The following is a 10995-nucleotide window of genomic DNA, read 5'->3' on the forward strand; positions in this document are numbered from 1 at the left end:
TAGTCTTTCTATTGAAAAGGAGCAAGTTGGTTCTTATCCGTTATATGAGTGAGCAAAACGGTCTCTTGTTAAAATTGCACCATTAAATGTTTGTTTAGCAAGTTGGTTCTTATCCGTTATATGAGTGAGCAAAACGGTCTCTTGTTAAAATTGCACCATTAAATGTTTGTTTTATGTTTTATATATAAGGTATGATAACAAATTTAGTTCTCAATTTTTACAATTTTATTCAATTTAACCCCTATTCTTTTATGATTTTTAACAGAGAAGTTTTGTTCACTCATCTAATGTATAAGGATTAATTTGTCTATTTTTTCAATCTGAGTTAAAATGCAATTCAAATATAATTTAGGGATTTTGTGATACTTTTATCAAATTCTTCATGTAACTTACGTTACTTGGATTCTAGTACGAGTGTTGGGTACGAGCACATACATATATATGTCTGGGTTTAGTTTGAAGTTTTTCAAGATGTTTTTTTTTATAATGAAAAAAATAGGGTTTGAATAAGAAGCCATGTAATATATATCGTAGACTGGCAAAGAGATAATTTAATAATTTAAGGGGGGAAATCCACAGTGAAAAAAAATATATCCACTAAAAATTGAACCGAGAAAATAAAGCCTCTAAAATCCCTTCTACTAGAACTGTTTTTTTACTTCATTCAAAGTAGTAAGAACTGTTTTCTCCTTTGTGTTTCTTGTTAACAAAGTTTAACCCCATTAAGACCATGGCTTGATGATGATGATGATGATGATGATGATGATAGGATCATTTCATGCTGATAGCAAAGATTTGAATTATTCCAAGCTCTGAACTTTCTCCCCATTTTCTTATAAAACCCTTCTGCAAACTCAAGCTTCCCTGTCAGATTATTATCATTAATATAAAGAGCATTCAGACAAGGAAGACTTGCAAGCTTTGGTGAAAGATTTCCTGTCAGACTGTTGTCATTTAGCCCCAAATATCTTAACTTTTTCATCCCTGCCATGGATTCTGGTACTAAACCTGTTAACCCCATATTTGAAAGATCCAATATCTCCAAATTCTGCAACTTTCCCCATTCAACACCCGTGAGATCACCCCCAAGCGGATTATTTGATATCACCATCTCTTTTAAAGAAACCAGTTGTTGAAATGACTGTATCAACCCACCTGAGAACTTGTTTCTGCCAAGGTCCAAAAGTGTTGCATTCTTTAACCTTCCAATCCCTTCAGGTATCTTTCCTTCCAACTTATTGTTGCTTAAGTCCAACTTCAGCAATGAAGTGAGATTACACCCGAAAGTCAACATCAAGGTCCCTGTTAGATTGTTTCTACTTAAATCCATTATTAACAACTCAGTTAACCCTCCTAAACTTGGTGGGATTTGACCAGTAAATTTGTTTCCAGCCAATACAAGTTGCTTTAAATTCACCAAGTTCCCTAATTCTCTAGGCAAGTCTCCTGTTAATCCATTTTCTAGTAACACTAATGATCGGAGCTTTTTAAGGTAGCTAATGGAGACTGGAATTGTACCAATGAGACCACCATTGGATCTAAACTCCAAGGATTCTAGGCTGTTTGAGAGTCTTTCCCAATTTGAGGAAGGGATTCTAATGGGGTTATCTCTAGGTGAGGAAAAACAATGGAAGAATGAGAGTGATCTTAAGTGAATAAGCTCAAACAGGTGATGTGTGAACTTTGCATTTGGGCTACATTGAAGAGAGTTGTCAAAAACTAGACCAATGTTTAAAACAGTGACATGCCAATACCCGTCAAGCAGATCACAGTAAACTCCCTGCATTTGTAAAGATAAAAATTGAGTATAAATGTCATCTAATTTTTACATAAACAAAAATGTTTGAAATTTATACATGTATATACTAGTTGTTAGATCGTATTGTCTATTAAAAAAAGGGTATTCTGGTAAAGAATTATCTATTTTCTTGTTCAAAATTGGCATGACTAATAGAATATTCAAACAATGGCACATGATATGCTATGTGTATTTTATCTTGACGTATAATGAACATTTTTAACAGTAGAAATAGATAAAAATTTAACAGAAATGACCAATTTATTCTTAGATCTAATGTATAGGATCATCTATTTTTAGTAGAGGAGACAAAATGAAATTTGATTTTAGTACAGCCCTCTATTTTACTAAAATTTGACTTTGCAACACTTGATTTCAAAGGCAAACTAGAATACCATACGTATAATTCCATTGAATATAGATTTCAGTTTTCAACACTAACATAGGAGAAACCTAGCTTATATTTACTTCTCAACATGAACATTCATGACCTTTATTTATTATGTCAAATGAGTGCAGCACATATTTGTGTATATACAAGCATACATACATACATAAACATATACATATAAAAACATAAATAATCATAAACTTTAAAAATATACAATCTGACACTCATTCAACACCCTTAGTCGGTAAGCCTAAGCAGAAACATTGAAAAAAACTATATATTCTGATATGTGTAAGTGATTTATATAAACCTGTATAGGTGTCCATCCACAAGGATCTGGGTAAAGATCCGAGCCATTCCATGAATTCCCCACAAATCCTTGAATAGCAGAGTATAATGCCTCTTGTTCTTTCTTCACCATTGGAGATACAGGTAAGAACTGGTCTTCATCTTCACATTCACACAAAACAAACAACCCAACAAGCAAAAACACAAGAACAGAACTCTTATTCATGACAATAAGATTCTTCATGGCCTAAGCAGGCAATTATACAAACAGGATATAAACTGAGCAATACCAACTTAACAATATGAGAAAAGAACTACAGTAATGATAACAAATGGAAGATGGGTTTTGTAGTTAAAAGAAAAGGCAAAAGCCAACAATGTTTAAGGAACACTTTGGAGTGGCAAAAGGTGTATTTAATAGAGTTAATGGAGCCTATAAAAAGTAAAACAAAATAACAACAATAATAGCAGCCTTATTAAGTGAAAGAGAAACCTAGAAAAGGCTAAAGCCTTTTAATGACCTTTAAACTTAGGCTCTTGCACTCCCCCCCCCCCCCTCCCATCCAGACTGCTATTTTAGCTTAGGCCAGGTTTCTTTTTGGTCTATCTTTCTGCATCAGTATCTGCTTTTGTGGCTAATGGAACTGTGTTATTTAATAAAAACTAAATGCAATCTAAATGGTTGAAAAATAAATATTATAACCAAATAAAAAATTGAAAAACAACCTTTAATATATTGATGGGTGCTATAGAGTTAAATTGTTGTTGTGGAGAGACCATTTTACCATGCATGCATCTATTCATTGCCTTGGCAAAAGTACAAGTAAAGGTTTATATATTCATTTGTTGAAATCTTTATATCAAAATTTTATGCAAAGTTATTTCATCTTTGTGAGGATATATTCAAATGAGAAGTTGGTCTATGAAATATTGAAATCTTTGTTATGACGGAGTTAAAGGGATTGATAGAACTCACCTTCTAAAATATAAAATTTTAATATCGACTCTTTTAAGTTTTACACTTCATCACTGACATTTACTAGAAAAATTCAGTATCACCATTACCCCATAGAAAAAGCTAAGAAAATTAGCATACATTCAAGAATGAATCTTAAAGAAGTAAGAAAAGATAAAATAAAGTATCAGTCTTAATGTTACAACTCTAGTTCGAACAGAAGAACCAACATTCGTCTCTTTCAAAGTTATAATGACTTAGTAGAAATTTGATGTTTTATATAGTAAGTTTTGTCGTAAAACCAATACATTAATATAATCTCAATTCCATCATAATACTTTCTATATAGATTAGAAAAAGACTATGTGGGCGAAAAATAAAATCATTTAATAATTATATCTATAAAATATTGATATTAAAAATAGATGAGATTTTAATTTAATGGTAAAATATAAATATAAAAAACTAATAAGTCACAACTTCAATTTCTTTAGTGTGTATATATATTTTTATTTTTCAATACAAAAATATAAAATGAAAAAAAAACACCCTCAAAATGATACAATTTATTTTGTAAAATGAGAGTATTTTTGTCTATTTTAATTGAATTGGTGTCACAGATTAATCGATATCAAGTTATTAATATTATGAGTATGAGTTAAGTGATATCATGTTATGATCGTAATCTCTCAAAACTAAATATTATGATATATTTTTGGATACAACTGTGATTTTAACCTAAACTAATTTTTGGGAATACTAACATAATATTAGGTTTAAGTTTGTACTTGTACTTTTTTTAAAATATAAAGTTTAGTTCCTATACTTTTATTTTGAAACATTGAGTTCCTCTACCTTTTTATTTAAAGATCTTGATCCTCTGCTTAATTTTTCCATTAAAGTTAACATTCAAAGGTAAAATAATTGTTTTTCCTCTCAATATTTAAAACTTTTTTGTTAATTTAAAAGTACAATAAAAAATTTTAAAATTAAATTTTCATATTCTAAATAAAAATATAAAATTGACAATTTTTAAAAATAAGAAAAATTATGAAAAATAAAAATCATTCAAAAATTAAATTAAAATTATAAACAAAAATTTCAGCATTCAATATTATCTAAATTGGATTAGATTGGCTAGTCAGATGGGGAACTAGTTAAGGTATCAATCTAATGAGAGGTATTAAATCAATTAACTCTCGAACCGGTACAAATTAGTTGAACTGAACTAAAAAGTAATTGAACCAACAATTGAACCAATTTAAACTAGTTTAACTAATTGGTTCCCATAACGATTGGTGCACCCGGTTCAAAGCAAATAAACTATTAAAATTAAAAAATCAGTTTAATTGCCAATTCAACTGATATTTTAGCTCGATTTAATCAGTTCATACCAATTCGCAAGTCAATCAATTTTTAAATTTTTTAAATTTTTTCAACCCTCGACATTTATAATTTTGTTATTTTGGTCCATACTCTTTAAAATTCATAAATAAAAAATAAAAATATTTTTTAAAATTTAAAATATTAAAAAAAAATTAAAATCCAATATTATCTAAACCAGATCGAATAAATTAAATCAAGAACTAATTGAAGTACCGATACAGTTGGTCCATTGTTTTGCTAGTCTGACCAGTCTTACTGGTCCGATTAAAAATTATTAAAATTCAAAAAAAAAAAAAAGACTCAATTCAATCATTAAAAACTACTCTCTAAATTGATACCCCAATCGATTCTTTATCCAATCCAATCCCGCCGTTATTCAAATATCGGTTATGTAACGTATAAAATCTTGTATCAATCCCTAGCACCGCTTAATAACAAGTATAAGAATCATTTGTATAAAAATATAAATAAATATATTGAGAATGACAAACCCGTAGTTATCTTTTATACAGAATAGGTGACAGCTTAATTATAGCAGAAAAATTGCAAATATTGATATTTGTGCAAACTTATAAAAGAACTTTTGGACTACACAAAGCTACATTTCCAGAAAAAGGAATCTATGAATGTCTGTACCCTTCAAACATTGTAATTTGAAGCAAACAAAATCTAGTAAATGAAAAAGAAGATAGAATCATATATACAAAATCTAGCAATTGAAGAACAAAAAAACTGTATCAATGATGTGCATATATCCTATAAGACATTCAAAACTATATTATACACTAGCAGGAACAATCCCTCACCTCGATAGCGCCTCGAAACCAAAGTTTCGGTTTAATAGTCCTTTCCATTTTAGCCAATATGTCGTGCCAATACGGAGCATTGTTGCTCTCGTCTCACCGCTGAATAGCCGTATACTGGGAATTCCTGCAGATTTATCAGCTCCCAACACAGATAGTCGAACTTTACAAACAAAACTGAAGCACTTCTAAGCAGTAATGGAGTGCCTATTAGATATTCAAGTATGAGGATTACGTACTATAATCAAACTGCAAACGTCGGAGAGACTAAATGTGAAATCATATCCTATGTAGAAGTGCATTTAGCGGTTTGTGTCGTATTGAATAGTTTAATCTGGAATCTTTATCTTACATGTAGCCAAAACCTTTTCACGGGTTTCTGGAGCAAGTTCTTTCAGAAAGTCTGATATGGTTAGTCTGTGCTGCTTCTTTAGCTCGTCTATCTCCATTTGCTGCTTTACCAGCATAGACTCGAGTGTCTCTGTTGTTACCCTCACCACTGATTCGGTATCCTTTAATGGCTTACAGTTCTCTTTTGATGATGATTGCGTTCCATTACTGTCATCACTATCATCTCTGCCATTGTGATGTGTGAACTCATTGTCGGGTCGCTCAAGTGAAGTACTACTGTTTATTTTCCCTTCGCTTTTGTAGCTATCATGTGATTGTTCATCAAGTCCAACCAAGTTATCTGCTACAAAATCTACCTGAGAAGCAATGTGAGAAACACCAAAACTGGCTGGAGAGTTTCCACTAGCTGCCTTTGGTGGGTCAGACCAGTATCTTCGACCCGAAGGTAATCTCTCTAGTGAAAGACGACCTGGAGATGAGGTTCCATCACCCTTATTTTCAGAGATACAGTTACCAGAATTTGCAATTTCACCAAAACAATCAGTGGGAGTTTCATTTGGAACCCAATTGGGAATATGGGACCGGATTTCGGATTCAATCATTTCGGAAATTGTTGGAACATCTTGATCTGTTAAATCCAATTCCTCAACCATTTCACTGGCAACAGCAGTCGCTGTATCTGCTTCAATATCAAAAGGGAAATGGATGTTGCGAATTTGACCTAGGACCATGTCGAAGCATTTCCGTTTTCAATAAGAGAAACATCTACAAATGCTCATGAATGAAATATTGCCTACCATGAAAGGAATATGAAGAAAAAGCAGCCAAAAGGTATGAACATATGAGAGAGAATGAGAAAGACCTGTAGAATCTGTTATCCTAAGTTTCAGAAATATCGTGTTAACGTCTTTCCTTTGACCTTGCACTTTGACATCCACACTCGTCTCCGATTGAAGATCCTTGGTATTTCCCCTGAAATTAGTCGGATCAGAAGTACTATCTGCATTTATCATATGAAAATGTGAGGCCCAAAATACTGAAACCTTTCAAGCTCCAAAAAAGCTCCTCAATTCTACCTGAAGAAGATTGAGCTTTGGGTCGTAAAGAACGACCTACACTGTCATTTTCCTCATCAGGTTGGAGAAATGGATCCCCTAAAAGTTCCTTCGCAGACAACCGTTCCGAGGCTTTAGCAATACATTTTTCAATAAATAACTTCACTCCAGGATCGGTCACTTTTGCCAATGATGCTGGCTTTATTCCCTGCCCAAGGAAGGAACGAACCATGAAAATCATGTAGCATTGTTTGCACCATCAACACATTAAATTTAACTCTACCATAGAAAATGTTGATAACACAATTTGGTTCAATTTAATACTCAAGACTATACGAACTATATTCTGAGGGAATCAACATTTTTCAGGAACTTGTTATCGAATTGTGCCTAAACTTCTTCAGCAAAAGATGCATCCATGTGTGATGAGTTTATATTTGATACACCATTATACACTGACAGTGAATAGAATATGTCGAAACCTCATAATTAAGCAACATAAAAATAAATGTTAAAAAACAGGAAAGATCAAGAATGCCTTACTGATGTCACTTTCTTGAATATTTGAGCTGCATTAGTGCATTCAACATATGGATACTCGAAGGTCACTAACTCCAGCAAACACATGCCGAAAGCATAAATATCTACAAGCTCATTATATTCCTCCTCATAGAGTTCTGGTGCCATAAACTCAGGTGTACCTACATCACATTAACAATTGCTTTACTATTTGTACTCGAAATCTTTGATGGCTATGTATGCTTCAGTATTGCCAGTTATTAAGCACATGATCCGTACCAATAACACTATGTGCAGAACGAGCTTGGCGAAGAATAGCAGCCAATCCTAGATCTCCGATCTTGACTTCACCTTGGTTACCATTCACAAAGATGTTATCACATTTTAGATCCCTATGAATCACCGGGGGATCGTGACTATGAAGATAAAGAAGACCCTCCAAGATCTGCTTAGACCATTTTTTCAATGCCCTCAAATCAACATGCTTATGCTTCTTTCGATACCTACATGATCGAGCACAAGCTTTTCAATGAAGCCAAAACGACATACAAAATTCCAAACACACGAAAGGATATACAGAACTTACTGTCGCAAGGTTCCTGAAGTGAAAATCTCAGTGATGAAGTTGATATTTTCATTCTTGGTATCAACCCAGGAATTGTAAAATTTAATTATATTCTTATGCTTCAAAGTTTTGAGCAAATGAACTTCCGAATAAAGACGCTCCAAATCTTCCGAGTTTCGCAATAAATCCGTGACCTTAACCTGATTCCATGCTACTTCTATACCTTCAAGTTCATCAAATGCCTTATATCTAAGTTCCCACAACTTAATCAAGGATTAAACAATAGCTTAAACTCACAAATTAACCCTCAAAATACATTCATAATACAATGAAAAACCTCACAAATGAAGCCTAAAAAATGTATTCATATATACCTTCATGTTCATCAAATGCATTATATCTAAGTTCCCAAATTACGCCTCAAAATACATTCAAATACAAACAAATAAACTATGAAAAACAGAGGAAATTAAAAAGGATACACTTTTTTGAAAGCTCCTCTTCCCAGAACCTCCTTGTACTGCAAATAATCAATTCAAAAAACACAAAAGTTAAAGACAACCCATTAAAGGTAACATTAATTAAGGCTAACACCCAAATGCAAATAAAGATCAAATATAAATCAAATGAGCTTCATTCTAAAATGGAAAACTTCGTTTAAATCAAACAGCAAACCATTAATAAAATTTTAAAAAAATGAAATGAAACAGTGATAAAACTAACCCGACCGTAACGACCTGTAGGATCAACCTCGACGAATTCAACATCTGAATCATCTCGTTCTTGGTCGGACGTTGTTTCTGGCGGCATTCTTGTATTTTTGTAAACCCAGAAAAAAATTTACAATAAAATTCAAAGTTCTTTAAAGAAATTTTCAATTTTTATCTCTATGTTTATTCGAAAAATGGAAAAGAAAAAAAAACCCAAAGTCGTGGATTCAAAGAAAAATAAATAGAAATTCGAGAAAGAAAAGGTGATGGGGATAGAGATTGGAAATGGAGTTCGTTTCGTCAAAGAGAAGCGTTTAAATATGGTTCAGGCCATTAGCAAACCGACTGTGACTGATTGACTCTCGCTAAAATAAAAAAGATTAAATTCTACTATTAGTCCCTGTACTTTATGAAAGTTATAAATTTAGTCTCTATACATTTATTTGATCACTTTTGGTCATGTACTTTTCGAATTTAGAATTTCAATCCTTATCCAACGATTACTATTGAATTCATTAAGATATGTTTTTCCATCTTCAAAATATAATGCAACAAAGATGTTACCATATGTGTAATGCGACGTCGGTTTGTTATTTCTACATATTATTTATTAAAAATTCAGTTAATTGATTAATGATTGTGGTTTACATCAAAATTAAAATTTCAGAATTCAAAATTACAGGGTTGCAAAACGATCTAAAGGGAGAATATGAATTAAATCTACATCTGTATACATAATACATGAGTAGTAATTGAATTTAACCAAACAAATTTACTATTACTGTTTGGGTCAGACTGAAATTGACCAATTTGAAAAATATAGAGACTAAAGTTGATCAAATTAAAGTATAGAGACTAAATTTACAATTTTATAAAGTAGAGGGACTAATAGTAAAATTTAACCAATAAAAATTAAACTTTTTAACCATTTTCCATTTTCTTTCAACTTTATAATCTGTTTTTTTTAGGAATAATTTTTGAGATTTCGAGAAGATTTATGTTTGTTTCTTTCTTAAGGGAAAAAAGATGGAAATAAAACAGAAAAAGAATAAAATATATAAATAAGATTGAGGATCTATTTCAAATATCAAAAAGTCAATTCATCAAAAAAATTAAAAAAGTCAACTTTCTACTAAGATTTTGCCACCTCATGCTGGGGCCCACCCATAGCTGTTGTATATGCTACGTGGTACCTTTATTTTATATACATATTTTTTACGCGCCAAACGGTTGCTGTTCCATGAAATTAAAACGAGAAGCAAAAGAAATGTGCAACTTTTTCCTTTTCCAAATTCAACCTTAGTTTTTTTTTTTTTTTTAATCTTTTTAATTAGGTTGATGTTGTTATTATTGTAATAATTCGGAGGATACGGATTCAAGTTCACTTAACTATATTTATTTTCGGGTTAAAAAAATTATGAGTAGAAGTCGATATTATATCAAAATGATAATATTTTTAAATATAAATATACAACTAATAAATATTTGGGGTAATATTATTTTTGACAACTAGGTTCATTTAGATATTTATATTTTCTTCAATTCACTTTGGTACTTGAACTTGATAATTAGTTTTATTTTAATCTCTCATCTTGAAAAATATAAAATTTAATGACATGGCACTTTGAGATTCAGATACAATGTTCTAATAATCAAACCAGTGATTGAATCGATCGATCATTGGTTTTTGATTCAATTGGTTTGATTGGTTCAAGTATTAAACCAATAATAATTAAATAAATAATTAAAAATTCATATTTTTTTAGAAAATTATTAAACTGGTTCAACTTGTTCAACTACTAGTTTTTGTCTTAGTTTTAGATTTTTTTTATAGTTTCGAGCTGTTTTCAATTCAATCAATTCAACCCCTTTATTTGGACCAGTATACCGATCAATTCAGTGTCCAATCGGTCTGACCAACCAATTCAGTCATGTTCTAAAAACATTAGTTACATCATCAAATCTTGATGAAATCCAAGTTCATGGGCCAAAATGAATCTAATTGTCAAGTTCAGGAACCAAAAGGAACAAGAAAAAGTATAGATACTAAATTGAACCTAATTGGCAAATTTAAGGGCCAAAACTTATATTATCCCTAAATATCTTAATATTTTATATATTTACTTTTTAAAATTAATTTCATGCTTACTAATATGTTCCCCAGACATTTACAC

The 10995-nt window shown here is 31.3% G+C and overlaps 2 protein-coding genes across 4 annotated transcripts; both read right to left on the reverse strand.

The window, feature by feature from the left end:
- Nucleotides 1-524: 524 nt before the first annotated feature.
- Nucleotides 525-2870, reverse strand: LOC105786791 (piriformospora indica-insensitive protein 2). The gene is made up of 2 exons (XM_012613271.2): nucleotides 2500-2870; nucleotides 525-1780 (listed from the first exon to the last, which is right to left on the reverse strand). The coding sequence occupies exons 1-2, from the start codon at nucleotides 2719-2721 to the stop codon at nucleotides 704-706; spliced, it is 1299 nt and encodes a 432-aa protein (XP_012468725.1). The 5' UTR covers nucleotides 2722-2870; the 3' UTR covers nucleotides 525-703.
- A 2521-nt stretch (nucleotides 2871-5391) lies between these two features.
- On the reverse strand, nucleotides 5392-9089 carry LOC105786779 (probable serine/threonine-protein kinase WNK3). Of its 3 annotated transcripts, none has more exons than XM_012613266.2 (8): nucleotides 8849-9089; nucleotides 8594-8631; nucleotides 8133-8360; nucleotides 7826-8049; nucleotides 7571-7728; nucleotides 7049-7235; nucleotides 6835-6972; nucleotides 5392-6693 (listed from the first exon to the last, which is right to left on the reverse strand). In XM_012613266.2, exons 1-8 carry the CDS (start codon nucleotides 8885-8887, stop codon nucleotides 5951-5953), a joined length of 1755 nt encoding a protein of 584 aa, XP_012468720.1. In that variant the 5' UTR covers nucleotides 8888-9089; the 3' UTR covers nucleotides 5392-5950. The 3 variants fall into 3 exon arrangements, with proteins under 3 accessions (XP_012468720.1, XP_012468716.1, XP_052489075.1); XM_012613262.2 differs by having other exon boundaries at nucleotides 8835-9089; XM_052633115.1 differs by having other exon boundaries at nucleotides 6549-6693; nucleotides 7089-7235; nucleotides 8835-9089.
- Nucleotides 9090-10995: the final 1906 nt, after the last annotated feature.

Source organism: Gossypium raimondii, chromosome 7, assembly GCF_025698545.1.
Source record: "Gossypium raimondii isolate GPD5lz chromosome 7, ASM2569854v1, whole genome shotgun sequence".
NCBI lineage: Eukaryota > Viridiplantae > Streptophyta > Magnoliopsida > Malvales > Malvaceae > Gossypium > Gossypium raimondii.

What these genes read in the sequence shown, in the direction of transcription:
- LOC105786779 (XM_012613262.2), bottom strand. Translation starts at nt 8,921, where the DNA reads ATGCCGCCAGAAACAACGTCCGACCAAGAACGAGATGATTCAGATGTT. An exon ending in ACTTCAGGAACCTTGCGACA is followed by an intron (nt 8,050 to 8,132) that starts GTAAGTTCTGTA and finishes TCGATCATGTAG; the next exon opens with GTATCGAAAGAAGCATAAGC. An exon ending in TAGGATAACAGATTCTACAG is followed by an intron (nt 6,694 to 6,834) that starts GTCTTTCTCATT and finishes ACATGGTCCTAG; the next exon opens with GTCAAATTCGCAACATCCAT.
- LOC105786791 (XM_012613271.2), bottom strand. Translation starts at nt 2,721, where the DNA reads ATGAAGAATCTTATTGTCATGAATAAGAGTTCTGTTCTTGTGTTTTTG. An exon ending in GTGGATGGACACCTATACAG is followed by an intron (nt 1,781 to 2,499) that starts GTTTATATAAAT and finishes TTACAAATGCAG; the next exon opens with GGAGTTTACTGTGATCTGCT.